At 38.6% G+C, this 27,444-nt stretch overlaps 1 protein-coding gene across 2 annotated transcripts in view; it reads left to right on the top strand.

Annotated features, from left to right (window-relative positions):
* Positions 1-27,155, top strand: part of LOC142614632 (putative LRR receptor-like serine/threonine-protein kinase At1g56140) — a 30,115-nt gene extending 2,960 nt beyond the window's left edge. The window contains exons 3-24 of one of the 2 annotated variants that reach the window (XM_075787190.1): positions 13,650-13,721; positions 13,938-14,009; positions 14,104-14,175; positions 14,557-14,628; positions 15,119-15,190; positions 15,309-15,380; positions 15,561-15,632; positions 15,718-15,789; positions 15,907-15,978; positions 16,453-16,524; positions 16,615-16,680; positions 17,455-17,520; positions 17,638-17,682; positions 18,647-18,711; positions 19,344-19,720; positions 20,331-20,532; positions 20,632-20,793; positions 21,316-21,434; positions 22,869-23,079; positions 23,170-23,401; positions 23,532-23,682; positions 26,530-27,155. In XM_075787190.1, the coding sequence (XP_075643305.1) occupies positions 13,650-13,721; positions 13,938-14,009; positions 14,104-14,175; positions 14,557-14,628; positions 15,119-15,190; positions 15,309-15,380; positions 15,561-15,632; positions 15,718-15,789; positions 15,907-15,978; positions 16,453-16,524; positions 16,615-16,680; positions 17,455-17,520; positions 17,638-17,682; positions 18,647-18,711; positions 19,344-19,720; positions 20,331-20,532; positions 20,632-20,793; positions 21,316-21,434; positions 22,869-23,079; positions 23,170-23,401; positions 23,532-23,682; positions 26,530-26,913 (2,800 nt within the window). In that variant the 3' untranslated portion in view covers positions 26,914-27,155. The remainder of the gene's footprint in view (positions 1-13,649; positions 13,722-13,937; positions 14,010-14,103; positions 14,176-14,556; positions 14,629-15,118; positions 15,191-15,308; positions 15,381-15,560; positions 15,633-15,717; positions 15,790-15,906; positions 15,979-16,452; positions 16,525-16,614; positions 16,681-17,454; positions 17,521-17,637; positions 17,683-18,646; positions 18,712-19,343; positions 19,721-20,330; positions 20,533-20,631; positions 20,794-21,315; positions 21,435-22,868; positions 23,080-23,169; positions 23,402-23,531; positions 23,683-26,529) is intronic. The other variant, XM_075787191.1, reaches the window with a different exon arrangement.
* Positions 27,156-27,444: the final 289 nt, after the last annotated feature.

The raw sequence follows: 27,444 nt of genomic DNA, 5'->3' as shown, positions 1-27,444 counted from the left end.
TATTTATTTATTTAAGGAGGGTGTTTAGAGCTCCTCAAGCTCTGGATTATTCTCCCGAGTGTGTGTATTACCTCTATCTGACATACACCAACTAATTATCAAGAATTTTGTTAGTTTGTTGGGTATAGAGATGGATATTTCTAAAGTGAACCTAACTTAGATTGGTGGGGGGGGGGGGGGGGGAGTTCATGGATGATAATAGTTCTTTTTGTTGGTAGGTAACATAGGTCTCAACTGTATTTTTATAGAGAAATGAGGAGGTATTATTCAGATGAGAGCTTATTAATAAACCTACTTAATATTGCATTGAGAAATAGATAAGGGATAGCAGTCATTCATTGAGATATATACTACCCCAGGTCATTTTTCTATGCCAATTCCTACCATTCATATTAGGATAAATACTGTAAATGCACAGTTTGTACCCGGACCCAAAAACAAGTGATGGGCTCAGGCCCAAAGAGCCTTATACAATGAAATTTGTAGAGTATGGGTTTGAAACCTAGGTTTGGGATGTTGGAAGTTGATAAACAGACTAGAATGCCGCAATCTATGCAAGTGATAGATGAATATGACAAAAAAACCCTCCTCGGACGTAAGCCGAGGACAATTTGTATAGTCTTTCTTTCTCTTAAGCAAAAGATTACGATTTTTAGTTTTCAAAAAAGAAGCCCCCCTTTTCTTTCTTCTCTCGTCTTCTTCTTCCCTGTTTCATCCACGTGTAACACAAATCTTCCTCCCAGATACTTGTCACATCCACCACCTTCTTAAAATTTTCAAATAATAGCTGGAAGGCTGAATTCTACTGTTCAGAGGTCATTTCTCCATTAATGCGGCCAGGGAGGTAGATGCAGGGCCTTCAATATGGTGGTGGCAGCTTTTTCATCATATATTTCTTACCTGTTCCTGCTTCTAAAGGGTGCTTGGATCATACCTTTACCCCACAAATCTTCTAGAATTCTGCCTCTTTACCATTTAGCAAGTCCCAGGACCTTTCCTGGGCCTGTCCGAGGAAATACTCCTCCTTGGACCATTTCTAGTATGGACTGACCTGTGGGCCTAGAGACCCTGATTGAACAGATTTGTACCAACTAATCGGGCCCAAAGCCTAAACGTATATTCAAGCACTTTTACCCCCCACAATAGCCCCTCAAAACTTTATTTTGCCTTCCCATCCAAGGAGAGAAATAGAGTTTTGAACCAAATAGCGCACCCTCCACACAATTTGCAAACCGCCACACGTGTAGGGGTCCTTTCGTTCCCTTAAACCATCTCTGACGCTTTGAAACCCGGAACGCTCGCATTTATGACTGCAGATTACGTCTTGTCCCCCACGTTCAACGGTGAGATACGCATCTAACGGCCCAGGTTTGCTCTAAAAACTTGGGCGGGAGAATTTTGATTTCAAGGCTGCCTCCCGCACGTCAAAATGCTTGGGAATCCGTATCTCCATCCATTCTTTCAGAAATCCATCACATCTAAGTGCTAATCATTATCTTTGCTCTCAAGAAGCTCGTGAAGAATCACCTAATCAATCCCCATAAGTTCTCCATTTTCTCTACTCATTCCTTCTCGGCTTCTATCCTCGGCCACCATCTAGATCCCTTTCCCTCTTTAAACTTTCGTTTTCTTCCCACCAAATGGGTAGATTTAAGTGTTTGGTAGATACCGACGCTGGTATGGAGGGTTTTAAGGCTAAATATCAGATTCCTCACGATGTAGGCTTGAAATATTGCCCAGTAGAAGCCATGGGTGACGCTAGGAAAGAGGGAGAAATTATCATTCCCATGATTGCCTTCCTAGAAGGTGGGATGACCCACCCCATGAAAAACGTAACCAGCAAATACCTACGTAACCATAAGTTATGCCCAGATCAGTGCACACCAAACGTATTTAGGGTCTTAGGTTGTGTCGATACTTTAAACGAGTAAATGGGTCTGAACCTCACATGACACGACGTTGTCTATATGTACGAGTGCCATAAACTCAAAAGTGTAGGATATTACATTAAATCCAGGTCTAGCATCGTTAGACTGATATCCTGTCTTCCCAAATCTAACAAAGGCATGAAAGATAACTATCTCATCGTCTCGGGAAATTGGTTTGACGGTCCTCACTGCCCAGTCGAATGGGGAGAGTCAGGTGTGACTCCATAGGAGTTAGATTTCCTAACCCATGACTCAATCCTGTTACTTTTACCGTTTTTAATTTTACTGCACATTATTGCTTTTTCCCTTGATATTTATCACTAATCCAGCCATGCTCGTCTTCTCGAATGTTTCTTTTCACAGATAAGCAACATGTACGTCCGCGTCTAAGCCTTTGCAACGTCGCAGACTTGAATCGCATCCTTCGCTCCGAAGTCTTTGTCAGTGAAGACCTACAAGTGAGAGCTGCCCACCTGATACTAGGATATGATCCTTTATCAGTGGATTTTCAAGAGATTGATAACGCGATCACTGCGGGAGACAAACGACGCAGAAGGATAGACGTGTCACGACCAGGCTTCCTTTCTGACCGCGAACTCCCAGACGACCCCTCCATCATACTATACTCTCGCCCTATTACAACGATTCCTCTTTCGGCACATTCCCAGACAACCGTCGACTGAGAAGAGCAAGCGTCCTCGCAACGATCGTTGGACGAGGAGATAGACCAATTTCGACTCGAGGAAGCTGAGAGACCTCGAGAGGATCAACTCATCATCCTCTCGGACGAAGAACACGCGCCAGCCGAAACTTCGAGCATACAAGGTCTAATCATTGCACAGCCTGATTCCAGCTCCGAAGAAGACGATATGGCCACTCTACGGAAGCTGATGACAAAGAGGGGCTCAAAAGTCTCCAACAAGGGATCGGGTAGGTCCCAGGTCCCTCCTTCCTTGCCACCACCCCCTCCTCCCTCCGATCCTAAGGTTCCCATTCTGGAGCCTAAGAAGAAGAGGAAGAATGAGGTCGATGAGGCAGAAGCGGAGAGGCAGAAGAAGCTGAAACAACAACAACAACAACAACAAAAGGTTGGCAAAGGTAAGGGACGTGCCTCTTCAGTGGAAAGCGGGGAGAACCGGGAACTGGCCGAGGTACGCCGTACACCAACCAACTGGTCTCCCAAGCTGAAGCTGGATGGGGCGCCAATCTCTTACTAATCCAACATTAGGGCGTTCCAGCAAGGTCATGCTCACCACTTGGCCGAGGCTTTGGAACGTCCCCTTCTTCTGTCCAAGGACATGGACGTCTTGGACAAAATGAGCCAACCGCATCTGTTTCTCTCGCTAAAAAGGGACTTGGCTTTGGTGAGTGTCTCAGTCTCAACCTCGCTTTACTGCTTTCATTACATTTTAACGAAAAAATCATTCTCATGTACTTTAAATTTGCTCTACTAATAATGCATCTATTTTAATACTTCACCATAGGCCATTCAGGAAGTCTTCGCTGCCGAGAAGTGGGTGGAAGACTATTGGAAGAAAGCTACAGCTGAACTAGAGGTTAGGCAGGAGACTGAGAAGTCCCTAGGCCAAGCTCTTGCATAGAACGAGTGCCTAACCACGCAGCTGGCAGAGCTGAAAAGGGAGAGGGGCGGTGCCGAGGCCAACCTGAAGACAATGAGGACCCAGGTGGAGGGGCAACACAAGCTTCTGCGTCAGAAGGACGTAGACTTATCCAAAGCTCAGCAAGAGAACTTCGACCTAAAGAAGGAGCTTGCTAGGATAAGGGAAGAGGTTCGTACCTTCAAGGACACCATGGAGGCCACGAAGAAGACTGCTTACAAGGAAGGGGTGGAGGCGACAGAAAACCAACTAACTGAGGAGTTCGCCGAGCTGTGCCCGGAATATTGTCAACAAGTGTGGGAGGAAGCTTTAAATGTGGCAGGGATTCTTATAACCTCCGAGTTGAGGAAGCCTGAAAACATTTGGCTCCCCCAAGACATCCAGGTGCTCGAAGAACTTCCTCCTGTCGCATCTGCCCCCGAGACAGTGTCTTCCATGCTCCCCTCCATGATTCCAGAGCCCATTCCAACTCCTAAAGAACCTGAGGGTTCTAACAAAGAGAAGGAATAGGGCGATGGCGCCGAGAACCCTGCAAGCCAAAATGCCGAGCCCAATGTCCCTCCACCGGTGGCAAGAGATAAAGGGCAACAAGTTCAGACCTCCTTTGAAGCAGAGTTGAAACGAACAGAGGCTGCCAACACTTCCGAGCAAGACCCCCCTTCTAAGGCTTAAGGCTTAGGCTAGCTAGGACTTCTTCCCTTTTTCTTATGTAACAAATTTTTATATTAAGAATTTTTCTTTGTATGTATATTTTAAAAGAAATTAATGAGAAACTTTGACTGGCTTGATCTTTATCTGTCTTCCAATCTTTAATACAAAAATACTCGTTCGCCTCTTTTTAGCGCAAAAAATGAATGAATGGAACAACTAACTTCACCTCCAAAATTTCAATTAGCCGTAACTTTAAACAACTTTGAACAAAAGTACATACACTTAGCCTATATTTGCAAATCATGCCTCAAGAGCATATTACATGTAACACGGCAACACACAAACAAAAATTTAACTTAGGATTCAGTCTGAGGCATAAAGCAATCCATCAAACTTACTGTGGCTCATCAACAAATCGACACTAACGTGGTATGGTTTCTGGTCATATTCTCAAAGCAGAGTATCTGAGGACTCGACATAACTAAGGTTCTGTTTAACAAACAATAGGATATCAATTTCCACAAGGCATGTGGTCCGAGGACCATACATGTCCAAGTTTCTGTTTGATACTTAGAAGTATTAAATTGAAATGTTAATTTCCCCAAAGTAGAAGGTCTGAGGACCCGACATAACTAAGGTTCTGTTTAACAAACAATGGGATATCAATTTCCATAAGGCATGTGGTCCGAGGACTATGCAAGTCCAAGTTTCTGTTTGATACTTAGAAGTAGTAAATTGAAATGTTAATTTCCCCAAAGTAGAAGGTCTGAGGACCCGACATAACTAAGGTTCTGTTTAACAAATAATGGGATATCAATTTTCACAAGGCATGTGGTCCGAGGACCATGTATGTCTAAGTTTCTGTTTGATACTTATGAGCTGGGAAGCACGGGTGCGGTGTTTGGGCCGCTGCACCTGCGTCCGACGTGGGGACGTGCAGGCGACGCCGCTGCCTGCGCGTCCGTGCCGCGTCGGACATTAAAAAAATAATTTTTTTGGTGCAATACGCGCCGATTGGAGCCGATATGGGCCAATGCGGGCGAAATTGGACCAATTCACGCCGATTCGGCCAGAATCGGTCCGTATTAGGCGTAACACCGATACCGGCCAATACGGGCGAAATCGGCCGATAAGGCCGAAATTTAAAAAAAAAAGGTGCGCAACGCACCGTTTTACTTGGCTGAAAAAAAAAAAAAAAAAAAAAAAGTGCAAATGGTGCGTTTGGAAAAAAACAAAAACCCTATAGCTCTCAGCCAAAACTCTCATTTCTCTTCAATTTTCAGTTTTTCACTCAGTCCGCTTCTGCTCTCAGCCGACCCAGCCCTCTGCCTCTTCAATCTTCATTTTTCTTACGCCTCTCTCCCACTCTCTGCCTTCACTCTTCAGCCCTCTGCCTTCACTCTTCATTTTAGTTTCAAACTTCTGAGTTATATTTTAATTTTCGAACATCATGGAATGTTTATATAATGGAGTTGTATTCTAGTTATTATTTACTATTGTTCTTAAATTTGGTATATGTTTATATAATGTGAAAAAAGTATGTTTAGCAATATATTAAAAATATAAATAAAAATATTTTTAATAATTTTTTAATCGCCGCACCCCACCGCACCTGCACCTTACCCTTTCTGAAATTGCCGAGTCCCGCACCCGCACCCGCTCCCGCACCTGCACCCGCACCCGCACCCGCACCCGAATCCCGAAACACACTCATGCTTCATAGCTTATGAGCAGTGATAAATAAACCAAACTGCATAATGATAATTTGGACAACGAACGACAAAAATACTTCTTATTAATTATAATACCTTCATAGGTTGTTTACATTCCAGGGGTGTTGTACAATTTTTTCATCTAGATCAGCTAAGCGATATGACCCTATACCCGCTACGGAAATGATTCGATATGGTCCTTCCCAATTTGGTGCTAGCTTTCCCCATGCTGGATTTTGGCGGTACCCACTACTTTCCTCAACACCAAATCGCTAGGCGCTAGTGGCCTCAGTTCCATATGAGCATCATATCCTCGCTTAAACTTCTGCTGATAATAAGCCATTTGGACCATGGCGGCCTCCCGCCGTTCCTCGACCAGATCAAGGATTTTTCCTAGGAGGCCATCATTATTCCCCGGGCTGAAGGAACTCGTCCTTAACGTGGGAAACCCAAATTCTAAAGGTATGACCGCCTCAGCCCCGTAAGTCATGGAGAAAGGTGTTTCTCCAGTGGATCTTCGCGGCGTAGTCTGATATGTCCATAGAACATGTGGCAACTCCTCTACCCATCTACCCTTCGCATCATCCAGCCTCTTCTTAAGTCTGCTGACTATAACTTTGTTAACGGCCTCGGCCTGCCCATTTCCATGAGGATAAGCTGGGGTGGAGTATCTATTTGTGATGCCCAAGTCATTACAATATTTCCTGAAAGCTTTACTATCAAATTTTACGCCATTATCTGAAATAAGTGTGTGAGGTACCCTAAATCTAGTGATAATATTCTTCCAGATAAATTTCTTGGAGTCGACATTCCTAATATTTGATAAAGGCTCAGCTTCGACCCATTTGGTGAAGTAATCAGTTCCCACAAGCAGCCACCTTTTGTTTCCCACAGCCCTTGGAAAAGGCTCAACTATATCCAGTCCTCATTAAGCGAATGACCAAGGATTAGACAAAGGATTAAGGACTCTCCCGAGCTGATGAATATTGGGAGCAAACCTTTGGCATTGGTCACACTTTCTTGCGTAGTCTTGAGCTTCCTTTTGCATATTGGGCCACCAATATCCCTAAGTCAGAACCCTATGGGCTAAGGATTTTCCCCCAGTATGGCTTCCACAAATTCCCTCATGCAATTCTTCCAAAAGTGTCTCCGTTGCTTTAGGATGTACACACAGCAGGTATGGTCCGGAAAATGAGCGTTTATACAATTTCTGATCCTCGAACAACTAGAACCGAGGCGCCTTTCGACGAATCTTTTCTGCTTCAGACTTTTCCTCAGGCAGAATATCGCTTTTCAGAAAAGAGACCACAGGGTCAATCCAGCTAGGTCCGGGCCTTATTAGATGGATATGGACGACACTTGCAGTTGTTAAAGTTGGCTTTAGCAAGTCTTCGACGAGGATAATCTTAGGTAAACACTGAGCCAAGGACGTCGCTGAAGTGACCAATGAGTCCGCATGTGTGTTTCCACTTCTAGAAACGTGCGAAAGGATGAAGGAATCGAACTCAGATTGTAAACATTTGACTTGGGTCAGGTACTCTTGCATTCTTGGATCCCTAGCCTCCATGGTCCTCGCCACTTGGCCCACAACTAATTGAGAATCCGAGGACATATGAAGTGCCTTTCCCCCCATTCTTCGTACCATATTCATATCGACCAGGACAGCTTCGTACTCGGCCTCGTTATTTGTGGCCGAGAAAGCTAATCTCAACGATTTCTCAAAGGTAATTCCCTCAGGGGATACCAAAACAAGTCCAACGCCAGACCCCTTCTAGTTTGCTGCCCCATCAACATACACTTTCCAAGTCAGAGGTCCTTTGCCCGTGATCATGCCAACTGATTTTTCATCCATGTGCGATTCCATCGCATTTTCTTCTAACGATGGGCGTCAGTGAACTCTGTCACCAAATCAGCAAGAACCTGGCCCTTCACTGAGGTGCGGGGTATATACTTGATATCGAAAGCTCCCAGGACAGCTCCCCACTTGGCTACCCTCCCCGAGTAGTCAGCACTTCGTAATACTGACTTGAGAGGCAGTTGAGTCAAAACCACGACAGTATGGGACTGGAAATAATAAGGAAGCTTTCGTGTGGCATAGACTACAGCCAGAATTGCCTTCTCCAAAGGCAAATAACGCACCCTAGCTTCATTCAAAGATTTGCTAACATAATAAATCGGTCTTTGTACCCCACAGTCGTCCCTTATCAGAACCAGACTGACGGCATGGATTGCTACAGCTAGGTATGCAAACAGGATTTCATTGGCCTCCGGCCGAGACATGATGGGTGGCCAGGAAAGATATTCCTTAAGTTGTTGAAAAGCTAAAGCGCACTCCTCAGACCTTTAGAATCCTTTCCATTTATTCAACAGTTGAAAAAAAGGTCTCCACCTATCAGCGGACCGAGAGATAAATCTGTTGAGAGCAGCAGTTATCCCAGTCAATTTTTGAACTTCCTTTGGATTCCGAGGTGGTTGAAAGCCCTGAATGGCTCTAACCTGCGCCGGATTCACCTCTATTCCTCTATGAGTCACCATGTAGCCTAGGAACTTTTCGGAGCCCACCCCAAAAGAACACTTAGAGGCGCAGCTTGTACTTCCTAAGTGTTTGAAAGGTGTCGTCCAAGTCTTTTACATGCATAGGTACTGCCTTACTCTTTACTACCATATCATCCACATATACCTCGATAGTCTTTCCAAGTTGCGATTCGAACATCCTGGTCATCATCCTTTGGTAAGTAGCCCCTGCATTTTTCAAACCGAATGGCATCACTTTGTAATGATAATTTCCCGTAGGAGTGATGAGTGCAGTCTTCTCCTGATCACCCAACGCCAATGGTATTTGGTGATAACCCTGGAAGGTATCTAAAAAACTCATCCGAGGATGCCCAACCGTAGCATCCACAAGCTGATCGATGCGAGGCATCGGGAACGAGTCTTTTAGGCAGGCTTTGTTCTAGTCCGTAAAGTCTACACATACCCTCCACTTTCCGCTCTTCTTTTTCACTACGACTGTGTGCGCCAACCATTCTGGGTAGAAAACTTCTTTAATAGCCCCAGCCCTTTTGAGCTTGTGCACCTCTTCCTTGACGGCCTCAAAATGCTCTTTCAAAGATCGCCGAGGTGGTTGCCTCCTGGGAACAACGGTAGGGTTGACGTTCAAATGATGGAAAATGAAGCTTGGGTCGACCCCCGGAGCCTCATAGGGATCCTAGGCAAAAACATCGATATTGTTTTTCAAAAAATTCACCAATTCCATCTTCTCTTGGTGTGGTAACCGTAACCCAACTTGGAAGAACCTTTCGGGATCATCAGTTATGAGAAATCTTTCCAAATCTTCACACATGGCCTCCTCTACTGTCACCGCACCGGGCGTATCCAGAGTTGTTAATTGCTAAGTCTGCCATAGCCGAGGTCGAGGACTCTGTCTTGGCCTGATGCAGTACTGCAGCCGATATGCATTGTCTTGCTACTGATTGACTACCAAGGATTTCTTCAATGATTCCACCTGAAGGAAATTTTACTTTAACATGCAAAGTTGAGGAGACAGCACCCAAAGCATGCAGCCAAGGCCTGGCTAGGATGGCCATGTATGGAGAATACACGTCAACCACAATGAAATCCACATCGACTGTTTCCAAGCCGGACTGTATGGGCAATCAAATCTGTCCCTTTGGTATAACAGTCTTCCCTTCAAAACTTATCAACGGCGAGTCATAAGGAGCGAGATCCTCCAGCCCTAACTTAAGCCCCTTGAATAAGTCAGGGTACATAATATCCGCACCGCTGCCTTGATCGATCATCACTCTCTTGACGTCGTTATTCCCTATCCTCAACGTGACCACCAGGGCGTTGTCATGGGGTTGAATAGTCCCAACCTTATCTTCATCAAAGAATCCTAAAATAGGCACACTCCCTTTGATCCTCTTCGGCCTCGAGCTTGACTCCTCAGCCTGGGAATGTGACACTGCCATCACCCTTATGGGACAGGAACCTGTCCTGCCGGGTGCAGCGAAGATGACATTAATCGTTCCCAATGGCAGCTGAGATGAGTTATTCTTCTGATTGTTTGAACTTGACTGATTGCCTTGCCTGTTTGGTTGATACAGGTGTTGCTTCAATTTTCCCTCGCTAACAAGTTGTTCTAAATGGTTCCAAAGGGTCTGACAATTCTCGGTGGTATGACCCACATCTTGATAATAATGGCAAAAAAGGTTCTAATTCCGCTTCATGGGGTCCCCCGCCATCTTACTGGGCCACTTGAAGTAGGGCTCTTTACGGACTTTCTCCAGCAATTGGTGCACTGGTTCTCGGAATACAGTATTAACTACTTGAGGAGTGGCTGAACCAGATTGCCCTAAGAAATCTCTCTTCGGCTTATTGTTATGATACCTGTCCAACCTGAAATCTCTTCTCTCTTGCGGGATAATCTTCGCCTTACCCTTACCTTGTTGTTGATCTTCCTCAACCCTTTTGTACTCGTCGATGCGATCCATGAGGTGACGTATACTTCGTATGGGGTTTTTGGTCAGGGATTTCCTTAAATCATGATCAATGGGAAGGCACACTTTGAAAGCATTAATCGCCACTTCATCAAAATCTCCATCGATCTCGTTAAACATCTCCCGGTACCTGTCGGAGTATGCTTTCAATGTCTCACCCTTCCTCATGGCCATAGATAATAGTGAGTCCAAAGGTTAAGGGACTCTGCTGCATGTAATGAACCGAGACGCGAATGCCCTGGTAAGTTCCATGAAAGAATCGACAGACCCCAACTTTAGTCCGTTAAACCATCTCATAGCAACAGGTCCTAGGCTGGAAGGAAAGACTTTGCACATCAAGGCTTCGTTCTGAGAATGTACCGCCATCCTCTGATTAAAATGGCTCACGTGTTCGACAGGGTCCGTCCTGCCATTATAGATGGTAAAGGTGGACTGAGTGAAACGCCTTGGGAGCCTTCCCTTTTCGATTTTGCGTGAGAAAGGTGACTTAGAGAGTTGGTGCAACGCTCGGCTCATAGCGTCGTTCCCCAAGCCCCTAGAAGGAAACTTCCTATGCTTACGACTCGGTAGGTCATCCTTTTCGTAAGAAAAGGTTTCGCTTGGGGGTGAAGCCCGCCTTCGTTTGACACAGCGTAGCTTTTTCTTGAGGTGGTTGATCTCCCTATGTATGGCCCTGGCATCATCCTCATGGGTGGCGCTGCTCCCACTACGCGAATGGCTTGCATCAGGGTATACGGTACGCACGTTTCCCTCGCGATCCTTCCGACGCTCAAGACGCTCAAAAAGATCCTCGCGCTGGGACCCCTGAGATTCTGCATGATGCGAACCTAAGCCTGCCATGATATTCCAATTCCTTTCACCCTAGATTCCCACAGACGACACCAATTGTAAGTGCACAATTTGTACCCGGACCCAAAAACAAGTGATGGGCTCAGGCCCAAAGAGTCTTATACAATGAAATTTGTAGAGTATGGGTTTGAAACCTAGGTTTGGGATGTTGGAAGTTGATAAATAGGCTAGAATGCCGCAATCTATGCAAGTGATAGATGAATATGACAAGAAAACCCTCCTCGGACGTAAGCCGAGGACAATTTGTATAGTCTTTCTTTCTCTTAAGCAAAAGATTATAATTTTTAGTTTCCAAAAAAGAAGCCCCCCTTTTATTTCCTCTCTCGTCTTCTTATATCCTTCTTCTTCTTCCCTGTTTCATCCACGTGTAACACAAATCTTCCTCCCAGATACTTGTCCCATCCACCACCTTCTTAAAGTCTTCAAATAATAGCTGGAAGACTGAATTCTACTGTTCAGAGCTCATTTCTCCATTAATGCGGCCAAGAAGGTAGATGCAGGGTCTTCAATGCGGTGGTGGCAGCTTTTTCATCAGATATTTCTCACATGTTCCTGCTTCTAAAAGGTGTTTGGATCACACCTTTACCCTACAGATTTTCCAAAATTCTGCCTCTTTACCGTTTAGCAAGTCCCAGGACCTTTGCTGGGCCTGTCCGAGGAGATACTTCTCCTCGGACACCTCCTCAGACCATTTCTAGTATGGACTGACCTGTGGGCCTAGAGACCCTGATTGAACAGATTTGTACCAACTAATCGGGCCCAAAGCCTAAACGTATATTCAAGCACTTTTACCCCTCACAAATACATGCACAAAACCCCATATAGTTTCCCTTTAAAACACAACACATCGAGGTTTTGAGTGTAACACTTAAACCCCTTGCGGTGTTGTTTTACTTGTAAATTGTTAATTATGTAACATTTTACCTTCTTGAGGATTTTGAGTTTAACACAAAACCCCCTAGGGTATTTCTTTATGTGAAAATATAGTTAATATTCTTTTATTTTAATGGATGTCTATGGTTTTCACATAAAATGATACACATGGAGTTGAGTACCGTTACATTAAAATGATACACATGGAGTTGTGTGTTTCCCTCTAAATATATATGCGTGTGTGTGTGTGTGTGTGTGTGTGACAGCAGTCAAACAAATGAGAATTTTTTTGCTACCCAAGTCAAGCCTTTTCTAATTAGAAGATCTAATCTGTCATGGGTGTGTCCTCATGGTGCTTCCCATGTTATGTTCCTTTATTTTAAAGGTTTTTGAGCATGTAACATCATACCATCAAATTTGAGCATAAAAGATAAATTATTTTGCTGCTTAAAATTTTGATGAAATGTATCTTCATGCACCAATTTAAGTTGGTGGCATCTGTTGGTCAAACCAATACCTATGATGGATGTGTGCGCTTTAAAATTATTGAGTTTTGCATGAAATTGGCCATAGAATCCTAAGGACTAAGGCGAGGTCATGGAGACATCATAAGGAGGCCTTGTCATAATATCCTCTTAAAAGAAAATCTCATGTATGAATCATCTATATGATGACCAAAAATGAAAAGATAAAATGTGTCTACTTTATAAATTCACATTGGTAATATAAAATGGGAACTTTACTTGAACTCAATGTTCCAGTGTTGAAATGGGGAAAGGAATTGAAAAAAAAAATTGAAGAGATAAGTTCTTTGTGTGTGTGTGTGTGCATGCGCACGTGTGTGTTTTATAACTTAAAAGTTCCTCATGTGGTTTCTTGGATTTATATATTGATGGTTAATTTTATCTTCTCCTATGCTCATTTTCTCCTTGTACCACATTTCACTAGTACAAGTGTGGTTTTGTACAATGAACCATGAATTTTATGCCATTGGAGTATACAAGCACAATTTGAGATGCATTTAGCGCAAACAAAAGAATAAAATCTAAATCCTTGCAAAGGATAATCAGATGGGGCCTCAATATGTATTATTTTTGCAAAGTGTAGTTAAGGGGATTCGAGTTTGACCCTTAGATCTAAACCCAAAAAAAGGGAGCAGAATGCCAATAGGGTATATGGCCATTAATTGGAAACTCACCGTTATATGTAAACATTGCGCTTGTAGAGAGCTTTTATGATATTAATTACTAATATTCTTGAACAGTCATTCAATCTGCCACCTTTACTAAGCTTACAGTTTTAGCGATCCATGAATTAAATTCATATACAAGTTGAAGCACAATTATTTCATATGATAATCCCCCCTTTTTTCAATTTTTATTTATTTATTTATTTTTAAATCCTTGAAAGTTCTGCAAAATTTAGTAAGTTACAGAAACTACACTTCAAAATATCTTGGGCATCTTCAGTATATGAATCTCTTTTTTGGTGGTTGATGTTTTTTTTCCCCTTTTACAGGAAGGTTTATGCCCTAAATGTAGTTGGCGTAATTCCAGATGAACTATGGACTTTGACTTTCCTCTTCAATCTGTATGATATCTTCCTGATATGCTGTTTACTTGCGTTTTGCATGAATATGGATTACCTTCTTTTTCATGTAAGCTAGGATTGAACTTAGACCTTGAAAGTGTACTGCGTCATGTAAACCAATTGAATTTTGTAGTAGATGTGGTGTACTAGTTTTCCAGGATGGTTCATTTTCATTATATTCTGTTAAATGTGCTATGTTTCCAATATATCTTACAGGAATTTGGGCCAAAATTACTTGATTGGTAACTTGCCAGCATCCATCAACAAACTATATCGCATGCAATACCTGTAAGCCTGTCTTAGTTCTGGTTTGAAACTCAAAGGATATTGTACGTCTAATGTTAGCTAACCTTTCTCTTTCCTTTGATGTTTAATAAATTAGGAGTTTTGGCATCAATGCGTTATCAGGGACACTTCCAAAGGAACTTGGGAATCTTACAGAGTTATTATCATTGTAAGTTACCCTCATTCAAAATTTGTAAGTCATCTATGTGGCATCTTGGTGGTGTTGTTTCAACCATTCTTTTATTGTAATTTATTTGAACAAGGGTTTTGTGATAAGGTCTATCTCAAATGGAATTTCCTCCTCCCTTAATAATAGGATGCGTGTTTGACTTCCTATTAAAAACAATTAAGAATCACAAAAATTTGAATTTAGTAGTCACCCTGATGCAATTGTACACCTATTTTGATGCTTTCTGCATTTCACATCTTTTTTTTTTGGGCTGGAATTCTACATCTCACATACTTGATCTTGATGATTTGCACCCTGAGAGAATCAAGTCCTTGTTTATAAATTATAATTCATATATTGTTTTACTTGTTAATTTTGTAGGTCTTTTTCGACAAACAACTTCACTGGTTCTCTCCCATCTGAGCTTGGCAATTTAGTGAAATTAGAACAGCTGTAAGTTCTAGTACCATAAAGCTTTCCATTTTCAGTGAACATTCTGAAAATCAATTTGATTTTATTTTATAGCTAGGTGAGGTAGACTTTGGAAATGGTTCTAGTAAATCTTCTAGTAATATCCTGTCTATTGCTCAAGATTATAAGAACTTTGTGACAATAAATCTCATATGCCATATTGCAAGGTTTGCAAATGCAAGATTATCTGTTTCATCCCAGGACAGAGAACAATGTAATCATATTTTTTAAATATATATTTTACATGATAAAGTCAAGTACTATTAGCTGCCAAAAATTATATGGTGAAAATGATATATTTTGTAAATACTTACCATGAGAAATTTTGAAAATTGTTCTATTAGCTGCCATAAATGGCTTGAGACCTTTCCTTTGGTTGTTAAATTCATTAACTGTTACTACTAAATTTTTATTTGAGCTGAGGATAGGATACTAATATAATTTTATTCATGTAAATTCTTTACCTCGACAGCTACTTTGATAGTTCTGGAGTTAGTGGTGCGATTCCTTCGTCATTTGCTAATTTAAAAAGCCTTGTTATAGTGTAAGAATTAGCTTACTACTTCTTTTCTCACCTGCAAACTTTCTAAAATTTACATAATGATGAATATTAAAAAAAATTGTGATTAGATTGTGTGAGAAGATATTTCTTATGGTCCCAGGTGGGCTTCAGACATTGAACTAACAGGCAGGATACCTGACTTCATTGGGAATTGGTCAAAGCTTACTACCTTGTAAGACTATTGTTAGCCCTATCCTATTTGCTTCTCTCTAAATCATACTTTATAAGGCTCAATTTTCATTGCAAAGTCAAAGTTATTATTGATAAAATTTCAGTGTATACTTGTACATTCTTCAAAAGAGATGCATTTGTGCACAATTTATGATTAACTACTCCAAATTGATTTTGGTAGGAGGCTTGAAGGAAACTCTTTAGAAGGTTCAATACCCTCAGCGTTTTCCAATTTGACTTCTCTAACAATGTTGTGAGTGTCAACATCTCTTAGTTACTTTTATTTGTATTTTGCAAATCTTGTAAAGTTAACAATCTCATGTGTGATATTACTGTAGGAAAATAAGTGATTTGTTTAATGGGAGCTCTTCATTGGCTTTTATAAGGAATATGAAATCTCTAAGTACCTTGTAAGAAAACGCCCAAGCGTCTATGTTTCAAATTCCTAATTATGAATATCCATATTTTCTTTCCTCTTTGTTGCTCTTCCATAATATAATATAACAGTTTAGTTGCATTTGTTGCAGAGTGCTGAGGAATAATAACATTTCTGATTCAATTCCATCAAATATAGGAGAATACTTAAAGTTGTCACAGCTGTAAGTAATTCCCATTGGTGGGTGACTATTTATAATTTTAGATACATGTAGTACTGGAATTTAGGTTGAATTTGATTGTTGTTCAGAGCAATGGAACTGGGAACATCTATGCTATTTATTAGGTTGGGCAATCCCAACCTGAAGAAAGAAATTTATGTGGGTTCCTGTATTAAAATTTATTTGGTAAATATTGATCAAATTAAGTGATATTGTTATCAGGTTTCTTTTGGCTTGCAAAATTAACTCACCCTGTTTGTAATTGGATAAGGGGCCACTTCATTGTATTTCAAATTCATCTCGTTTCTTTTCCACTCTTCGTATCTTTTCTCTATCCTTTTCTTTTTCTTTCTTTCTTGTTGGGATAATGTGTAAGGATTATAATTGTTAATAACTTCTTGTAGATAACTAGTTTTATGAATCACAATCATGTGATAATTATCCATACATAATAATCATATTGTTTAACTTTTTTAGGGATTTGAGCTTCAACAATATAATAGGACAGATTCCAAACGCGCTTTTCAATTTGAGTTCGCTCTCTTTCTTGTAATATACCTCATTTTCTTAATTTCATATTATACATCCCAATATTATTCTGTATTATATTGAAGCATTTACTATTGCCTTCATTATCAGGTTTCTTGGAAATAATAAGTTAAACGGCATTGTGCCTGCACAAAAAAGTGGGTCTCTTCTCAACATGTAAGTACATAAAGACATTATTTGCATTTAATAGCATTATGATACATTTAAAATGGAGGTGTCTAACAATTAGCTTTTTAATTGAAATCCCTTATTTGTATAAGGATTTTTTGAATCTCCGATCCATATGTACAAGGAGTTATATTTAGTCTGATGTCAAGAGGGTAGTATGACTCCGATCTCGTATTAATTATAAGCTATTTATGGTGGTATTTTAGTAGAAAAACGTTGAGTTCCACATACCAAAATCTTGTATGAGCTAAGCGAACATTTATATGTAGTGAGCTATAACAATCTTATGCAGCAGATGCTTTGACATTGGGAGGTTATAACACACTCAAGGTTAATCAAAGATTTGATCTCCATGTAATAATTTAGCGATTACTCTAAAATGATGGAAGTGTTTCCTTTCTTTTTTTCTTTTTTTTGGGGGGGGGGGGGTGTGGGGAGGGTATTTTCTGTATCTCTATAAGCAAGCAATTACAGAAAATAATAAATGCTGTATCACCAATGGATTAATTGTACTAGCCTAATCTTATAGTCTCATAAAAGAGTATACATGGATTTCCATGTGTAGCTAATAGCATAAACAAGCATGGCATTGTTAGCAAACATAGAAAAATAGAGGTTCTAATTTTTGAATAATGTTGCTTCAAAATTTTGTTTTAGAGCATCAATGTCAATTGACTAATGCGTAATTTAGTACTGAACATGGGATTGTTTACCAGTTGAATGGATCATGTATCTAACATCCTTCTTATGTTATGATTGCAGTGATTTGTCTTACAATAATTTACAGGGAAGCATTCCTTCTTGGGTTAGCGAACCAAATTTACAAGTGTATGTATACTATTGTATTTGAAAATATCTTATATTATATTTATGTTTCTGATATTCTATAACTTGCTACTCTTGAATAAAAACTGACATTCAGATCTTATGCTATATAATATGTAGTAATTTAGTTGCCAACAATTTCACAATAGAAGGTTCAAACAACAGGTAAATTTCTCGATGCTATATTTTCTTATTTTAATGCTTGAGTTTTACTATAATGAAACCAGTTTCTAATCAAGTTTAAAATGTTATTATCTTGTCAATTATGGTGATGAAGCTGTTAGAAGCTGATAGCATGTATATTACTTAGACATGTTCATTAAAAGGAGTGAATCAATAGGGTCTGATGCAGGACAAAAGCTTTGATACCAAACTAATTTGAGATTTGTCGAGTTTTGGGATAGGTAGGGCTAGTTTTTGTTGTGGAGAAGGCTGGAAAATATTTGGAAGTGAAAAAGAAAATTGCTGGAAGTTGAAGAGAAAAAGGATGAAGTAGAAAATATTCTCTTAAGCCTCACATGTGGAGATCCTGAGCATGGGAAATGGGGTTTCCAGCTCCAACAACTCAGGAGTCATCAATTACCAAAATATGCACACAAAAAATAATTAGAATGGGTCAAGCCTGGTTATATCATCTTATTTACATGGTCAAATGACACCTAATCTATATGTTCTATTGGTACAAAACATTGATAAAAATGAAGGGTAATTAGCTGATTTGATACCTAGGGGAGTAATGGGGACTATCAAAGCCCATTTAATTAAATTGCCCCTCCCCCCACCCCAAAAGAAAAACACCACTTCTGCATAAATATTATATATTTCTCTTCATGATCAATTTCATATATATTTATTTACTTATTCTGATTGCAAGTAATGCCTTACATTAGGAAACCACCAGTCGTAAATCATTTAAAGAAACTTCTTTCATCATGGGGTAATCATGGTTTAGTATTATTAAGAGAATGTTTATGAGCTTATTGCCAAGGGATCATTTCTAATTACGTGAGTGAAAACCTAATCCTAATAAGAATATTTGCATCAATCAAATTTATCTGCTTTAATAACTAATGTTTTATGTCTTTAAGCTACATATTCCATGCCTAAGTGCATTTAAGTTCTGCTTTAGTGTTTTGCCTTCAGGATTGACTTGTCTTCAACGGGGTTTTCCTTGCAATCAAGGCATTGGGAGATGTAAGTACAATTTAAAAAATCACACTTGATTGTAAGATTGGAAAGTATTAGTAGGTATTGAGACCAAACTGCGAGAAGATTATACTCTAGGATTGGTGCTTCTAAGGAGAATATGAACTGACGAAACTTCAAATGCTTACAAAATATTGATATGGACACAGTAAAATCAAGATGCATTCCAAATTTTTATTACACGTGAATATTAGATATGTCTTTTTAAGGGCTAAATTGGCAATGCATCACAGTTACATTCTAGTGTTAATTCAGTATACAGTAATTTTAAGTGGCAACATGATGTACTTTAAAGAAAAATTGCAAGGTCAGTGAACCTTTGCCAAGAACCCTATACTGGTGATCATTAAAAGAGTATTTAAAAAGTTCGGGTTTAAATATGTAAATCTTTTGTACTTAGCACTAAGTTGCATGTTCAACTTAGAAATAATTAAACTATTTTTCAACTTACATTCTAGTTTATTTATTTATTTTTAATAATAGACTACTGGTTAAAATTCTAAATTCAAGTATGTCCACTATTGAAATGCATAGCATGCTTATGAATGCACAAATTTAATTACCTTTTTTGAGCTTACACATCAATGACTGTTTTTTTTTTTTTTAATATTTGTTTACAGATTCTGAGTTTGCAATTAAGTGTGGTGGACCTCAGATTACCTCTTATAATGGGATTGTGTATGAGAGGGATGATGAGCCACTTGGTCCAGCCACATATTATGTGGTTGACACAGAAAGGTGGGCAGTTAGCAATGTTGGATATTTTAGTGGGTCCAATAATGCTCAGTATACACTTTCTACGTCATCACTATTCTCAAATACTTTAGACTTAGAGTTGTTCCAAACAGCTCGACTCTCTGCTTCATCATTACGTTACTATGGCCTAGGGCTCAAGAATGGAAACTACACTGTGAGCCTCCAGTTTGCAGAAATAGCTTTTGTAAACTCTAAAACATGGCAAAGTCTTCGGAAGCGTGTCTTTGATATTTATATCCAGGTCTGCATCATATTATCAAATTGTTTTAGAACATCAGCGTTTTCTTTTAAAATGAAGTTTGCATTGCCTAAAAAGTTTATTCACCCTAGTAAATAAGTTAGTTTCTTTGATAACCGTTAATTGTGTAGTTTAATAATTTCGCACCATGATCGTGACTAGGGATTATGATGCCAATCAAAGTGTATGTTTCTTTACAGAAAAAGAGTATAAGATACAAATATATTAACTGTCTTATTCATCAATATAGATTTTTGTTGAATATGATGCATATTTGCAATTGAAATTATCTAATCAATTCGAAATTTGCCACTAGCAGTTCTCTATTTTGGCCCCTCCACATGTTTTCTTTAACTATCTATTTTGCCCTTAGTTTTCTCCGAATTTTTGTCAAGTACTTTACAACCATTACCTCTGTGATTTCTTCACCTTTTTTGAAATTTATATCCAAAACTGAAAATAGTTTTGATATCTAAAATATGTCTATAATAATGATAAGGATTTTGAATGAAACCTTTGATGTATTCCCTCTCCAATTTTCTCTATAAAATTACCTCTTTCCTCTTATCCTCATTCCTTTTGTTTTGCTAATTTTTGAATTTGTTTACTCCAGGGGAATCTTGTTTTAAAGGATTTTGACATACAAAAGGAAGCCGGTGGTGCCTCTTTTGTAGCTGTTCTGAGGGAATATAAGAATGTTCTGGTATCAGAAAACTACCTTGAAATCCATCTCTTTTGGGCTGGAAAAGGGCCTTGCTGTGTACCTGCTCAAGGTACTTATGGACCTTCTATTTCAGCCATCAGTGCTACCCCAGGTAAAAAAGTGCAGAAACTCTAGACGCAATTTAGAAAGATTTGGTACTGGTTTGCTCACATTTTAGTACTATGTTATTGACTATCTTATTTTGGTATAGAATTTACACCCACTGTTAGTAACATACCTCCAAGCAGCAACAAGAATAGGACTGGTCTGATTGTGGGTGTCGTTGTTGGTGTTGGGGTTTTGAGCTTTCTGGCTGTTTACGTGGTTTTCTATATTGTTCGAAGAAGAAAACCACTGACCAATGATGATGAAGGTAAGCCAAAAATCATGTTGCATATACATGATAGTTGTCAAACTTCATTCAGTTTTCTCTACATATTAGAAAAATGGAATTCTTTCCTCTATCTGATGCTATGGTACTCACTATTAATGACTAGTGAGGTGGCCTCTGCATATTCCATATTAAGTAGTATAAAATGCAGTGTATCATTTGTTGTGTACATAGGCATTTTTACTAAAACCTCATTCTATTCATGTCTTGGAATAATATGCACTCACTCACAAACAGACATATATGACCAAAAAGTAATAGGGAGAAACATAATTTATGTGGCCAATGAAGCCCCAGGCTGCATACAAATTCCCATTTATTATGCTTGCTACCTAATCTCCTGCTTCAGTCCAACAACGTTCTGGACTAGAACACATTGATGATATTGATTCTTAAGAAAAGGATAGTTCCTCATTTAGCTTGCAAAAACGTTGCTGAATTTTCTGCTATAACCACTCAAGCAAATCGATTAAATTACAACCTATGTTTATGTTGAAATTGCAGAGCTCCTCGGAATAGATGCTAAAACATTCACTTTCAGCTATGCTGAACTAAAGACAGCTACAGAAGATTTTATTCCTGATAATAAGCTTGGAGAGGGAGGATTTGGGCCAGTTTATAAGGTAATTCCTTATTCTAATCAATAACTTCAGTGGCTGAAACCAAGCCATTGCCGTAAAGTTGACTGTCTGATATACATCTATTGATAATTCCAAGCAATAGCTATTAACAAATCACAGAGTGCAACATCACCCCTTTTTCTTTTTGTTTCTTTCATTTATATTATTCATTTATTTTTTTTTTACTTAAAAAAAAAAAAAAAAATCCTTGGCCGCCCTTATTGTGATATCTTGTTCCTGTGATTGGCTAGAAGCTGGCAGTTGCAATTACTAAATTGATCCAAAAATAAATGAAGATTAGTAATTCCATATCCATATGCAACAAGCTGGTTCTGTCCCCTTTTTTTACGGCTACTCTTTACACTGGGTAAACTTAAAAAGAAAGTATCGTACAATGAAATGAGGCCCATTTTATGCCACTATATTGCAATTTCAAGAAGTGAATCTGTTATTAAAAAGCACTTATTTACAGCAAACTACTTATAGAGGGTGATGAATTGATGAAAATAAGGGACGAATTACATTTTAATGATTATGGAAATTTAATATCCTCATGGATGGCTTAGTGTTTGACTAGTTGTTTAAGATTGTTCAAAATGGACTGGTCAAGAATAAAATCATCTCTGGCTGACGTTTATTAGATTCGATAAACATGGGAACCAATATATGAGCAATTGCATTTTGTGGAGGGTATAGTTGTTTGAGTAATCACAATTGGTACGAATAAATAATTTCCAAAATGTTTTAGTATTAGGAGACTCTAGCCAAATAATTGAAGTCATTAAGCAAACAAGATTATATATACTAGGAGCATAAAATTAACCCTTTTTTTTGTTCCTTCTTTTCTAGACGTTAGTAAGGTTGTTTACCTGATCTATGAAATGGGATCCATAAGATGACATTTTTGGTAGTTTATAGCTTGCCAGATGTATTGCTTGTATCATTGGAAGTAAAACCACTCTGGAAAGCAAGTTTTTTAAAAATCAAAGTTTTAGACCATCCGATCAAAAAAAAAAAAAAATTAAAGTTTTAGACCATACGAAGACAATCTAATGCTTTGTAGAGCATTTATATCAGCAACTTGTCATTCCTGCCTGATACTTTTCCTTGAATGTTTGAGGCATAAAATTGAAATTGATTAAAATCGACATGCAATTTCATGGTGAAGATGACCACTGACCATTAAGAAACTACAATGTTTTGAAATTTATCCTTATAAATTTTATGTATAAATGGGTATTGTGTGGTTTTGTTTTACATTGTTTGACTTTACTTAAGACATCAATCAGATAAAAAGTCTAAATTATATCTATTAAGCCATCCATCCTAATTATCCAAACTCTCCTTTTTATATTTACTATAATAGATTAAAATTATATGTAGAGTAATATTTTTTTTTAAACATTAATATTTTGTTTGGTACTTTGTATAAAATAGGGAACACTTAATGATGGGAGAGTAATTGCTGTGAAGCAACTATCTGTAACATCGCACCAAGGAAAGAACCAATTCCTGACTGAGATTGCTACTATATCTGTTGTGCAACACCGTAACCTTGTGAATCTGTATGGATGTTGCATTGAGGGAGATAAACGACTCCTTGTGTATGAGTATCTAGAAAATAAAAGTCTTGATCAAGCATTATTTGGTATGTGAACGCATCTTTGTTGTTGCTAACTGAGCATGTAAGTATTTATTTATACTATATAGATTTAATTTATATGCTTGCATGAGACAGGAAAAAGAAACTTGAATCTCAATTGGTCAACACGCTTTAATATATGCTTGGGTGTAGCAAGAGGTTTAGCTTATCTTCATGAGGAGTCACGGCTTCGAATTGTACACAGAGATGTGAAGGCTAGTAATATCCTGCTTGACTCTGATCTTATCCCCAAAATATCAGACTTTGGCTTGGCCAAGCTTTATGATGATAAAAAGACCCATATAAGCACGCGTGTTGCAGGGACTATGTAAGATCCTAGAGGCTTAGCTTGTCACCTTGTCTTTCTAAATTACATAATCCTTTATTTTGTGCATGTAAGATCCTAGAGGTCTAGTTAGATTAGTACTAATTTGTGCATGTGATTTTTACTGGTGCAGTGGGTATCTTGCACCGGAGTATGCCATGCGTGGGCTCCTTACAGAGAAGGCTGATGTGTTTGCCTTTGGTGTTGTGGTTCTAGAGCTTGTTAGTGGGAGGCCAAATTCTGACTCAAGCTTGGAAGAAGAAAAGATATATCTTATTGAATGGGTATGAACAATATTTTTTGTGCACCATGACAGTCATCTTTCTTTAATTGGATGGATTTTTTCCTTTCAAAAGTTTTCATGGTATATATTTTTGTTTGGATATTTATTTTGGGTTCACGACAGTCATGATCCATCCACAACTATATATATTTTTTCTTCTGTCAAAAGTTGAAGTACCAGCAAAGCCTGGGTCATAACTTATCAATAAATAAATAAAGAGGAAAGTTAGGACGTCTAAAGGAAGTGAAGTAATTTTATTTGCTTATTTAGAGTATTTGAAAAATGAGTCCAATTTGTAGCATAATAGGAAATCAAATGAGTCTCCATACCCAAATCTACGCTAGTAAGAGCCTACTTTTTGCATGACCAAATACTATGTAATGGTCTCTTTCCAAGTTATTTTATGAAATTCAAGATAACACATAAGTTTTGTTTTTTACCTTATTTATTCATAATTTTGTGATGTTCCTGATTTTGAAATTTACACACTTAGATATTGAAATATATGTCAAGCTTGGCCTATCAGTGTCACTCATCCATATGTCACCAAACATTTAAAGTGTGTGTTAATGGAGTGGCAATTAGATTCACAAGATGAGCTTGTGGTTGACTTTAGGGATAACAACTAGATTTTATTTAGATCCCCAGTAAAACATGGTTATCTTATTCATTCAGACAATTTGAATACTCACTACCAATACCTTTATACTATGTTATGAACACTTAGACTCATTGAAACAGTTAGAATATTGGATTACTCACTTCTACATCATCCTCATCCAAGGACTCATCGGCTCTCTCATTTAAGAGCAAAAGATTCACTAGATTTATGAGAAGGCAAACCGAGCTCATAAGTTTGAAGTGACCCAACAAGCTCTTGAATGTTAATGTCATCCAAGTCTTTGCTATATTCAATGGCTGTGACTTTCGCCCTAAAGTTTTCGGGTAAAGACCTTAAAACCTTCCTCACAACTTCAGTGTCCTTAATCTTCTCTCCAAGATTAAGCTTGGCATTGATTTTCCCATTGAGTCTTTCATAGAAAGAGTCGAACGACTCGTCCTCACTCATCTTCACTTTCTCAAATCGAGTAGTGAGAATCTGTAGTTTTGTGTCCTTGACCTTCTTAGTACCCTCATAGGTAGTTTCAAGGATCTTCCATGGTTCTTGGGTGGTTTGCACATATGATATCTTGGGAAATTCGTCAGTAGATACACCACAGAAAATAGCATTAATGGCTTTGCTATTGGCATTGGACAAAGCTACGACGACCTTATTCCATTCAGCCTTGGGTTTTTCTGGTCTAACCCATCCAATCTTGATGGAGTCCCACACACTCTCATCAATAGAACATAAGAAAGCACGCATACGTACTTTCCAAAACGCATAATTATTCCCATCGAAGAAGGGAGGTGCGTTGAGGGATTGAGATCGATCCATCTCAAACGGGGTCTAGGATCACGCAAAGATAATCAAACCCAAATATGTGTACTAGATCTGATACCAATTGAAAGCTCAAATAGTGCAAAACACTATTGCTTGTTTAGACCCCCAAATTAAAACTTACGGCTAGATTGCTTTTACCTTACTTAACTAAGCGCAGAATAAGAGTAAGTGTAACGCAATAAAACTGAATCTACTTTCTAAAGCATATGCATATACAATAAATAATATATGTAAAGCACAAAGAGTAAGGGAAAAATATGCAAACACAAGATAACATCGAGGTACTCGGCGAAAAATCTCTCCGCGACCCTCCAAGCCAAAATGATCCACTAGTGAATAAAGTTGGAGTACAAGGATATCAAAAAGACCCTCCAAGTCTAATTTACCTAATGTACTTGAATCTTCCGAGTTCTAGCTCCCAACAGACTTCACTGAGTCATGTCTTTACTAGTTATCCGGATCCCGCAATGCGGGAAGCACTGGAAGAAGTAATTGATTGGCGGATGCAATTTGCTCCAAATTGCATTTGCCAATCAATTACTTCTTCCAATGCTTCCCACACACACCGAAACTTCTCTCAACACTCAGATTTGGTGAGGTAAGTGTTTAGGATAAGAACCTCTCAAAGATTGTAATTGGAGCGGTAGGAGTAGAGGAAAACTAATAGAAACTATATAGATGATTACGGGTTTACAATCTCTAACTCTCAAGTGTATTCCTAAGGTTTTCCCTCTAAAAGCCTCCTTACAATTTCGTAGGTAATGAGGACTTATATAGTGTAGGTAAAAAAAAGAGGAAAGCACTCTTTAAAATCATCTAGGCAGAGAGTTTCGTAGGTCAGTTGCAGTTTGGCCAAGTAGCAAAGTGACTCCCGAAATACAACCTAGCAAAAGACTGTTCAGTATCCAACTTGTGCTTCTCACGTGACCTTTCGCGGGTTATTCACTCGCGAGTTAGTGGCAAGCAAGTCTCGAACTTCACTGTCTTCACAGTTATTCACTAAATTCTCACACTCAACCCTTACATTAAATCCCACATACAAAGAATATATTGATAGAATAAAATCAAATTTGACACGGAATTAGAGCCAACAAAACATAGTTGAAAATCATCGTTTGAGTTGGAAAGAGAAATTAATACATACATATATATATATATATATGTATGTATGTATGTATGTATGTATTTTAAAAAATTTATTTTCACTATGCAATGTAGTTCAAAGTTGTTTATGCTAACTTGTAGCTATCCCAATGACAATTTTTTTTTTTTTGGATTTTGTTAGCAAAATATTCATTTCGGGCTAGTGCTTTAATAATGCTCTAAGGAATATCTTTTCCTTCTCATTGTTGCTGCCTATATACTATATTATGTAGCCTGGTAACACATAGATATCTTTCTCAGGCTTGGCAACTACATGTAAACAACTGTGAAGTTGATCTTGTCGACACTAAATTGTCAGAATTCAATGAGGAGGAAGTAAAACGAGTGATGGGAGTATCTTTTTTGTGCACTCAAGCATCCCCTACCTTACGGCCATCAATGTCGCGTGTGGTGGCAATGCTTTTAGGAGATATTGAAGTCAGCACTGTAACATCAAAGCCTGGATATTTGTCTGATTGGAAATTTGATGATCCAACAAGTTTAAGAAATGATGTTGCAGCAAGAGGAACTGGTAGCATCTATTACGACTATTCAGAAAGTTCAAGCATGGTGGGTTACAATGATAATTCACCAATTAGTACTTCTAAACTCATGCTTGGTAAGGCTATCAAAGAGGGTAGATGAGAACTAGTCTGTACCTTTCTTCCTCCTTTTCAATTCCTAATTATATATATATATATATATATATATATATATATATAGATACTAGCCTCATCACACGCACTCTGCATGTGCGATGAGGCTCCTTTTTTATTTTGAATTTAATGTAACTTTTCAATTTGAATTTATTTATTGTTAATGAGGTTATACAGGAATGAATTTTTAAGAAACTAAATTTTAGAACTTGAAATGGAGTAAATTGCTGGTATAGTGTTTGCTACTTTTTAGGAAAACATATATCCAACGTGCGTGAGATATATTTAAATAGAGAGTGCTAATTTTTAGGAAAAAAGTTTCTCTAGTAATTTTTTTTTTAATAATTTTGTTGCATTACCATTTTAACCCCATTTTTTAAGAATAAGGATTATCTAATTAGATTATGGGTATTTTTGACATTTTATTGAAACCATAACTAACTTTTTGAATTCTCTTAATAATTAGCATAGATGCATGAAATGCTTGTAAATATATAGTAGATGGGCAGATAGACAGAAC

Source organism: Castanea sativa, chromosome 11, assembly GCF_040712315.1.
Source record: "Castanea sativa cultivar Marrone di Chiusa Pesio chromosome 11, ASM4071231v1".
Classification (NCBI taxonomy): domain Eukaryota; kingdom Viridiplantae; phylum Streptophyta; class Magnoliopsida; order Fagales; family Fagaceae; genus Castanea; species Castanea sativa.
This window is presented reverse-complemented; position numbering and strand designations above follow the sequence as displayed.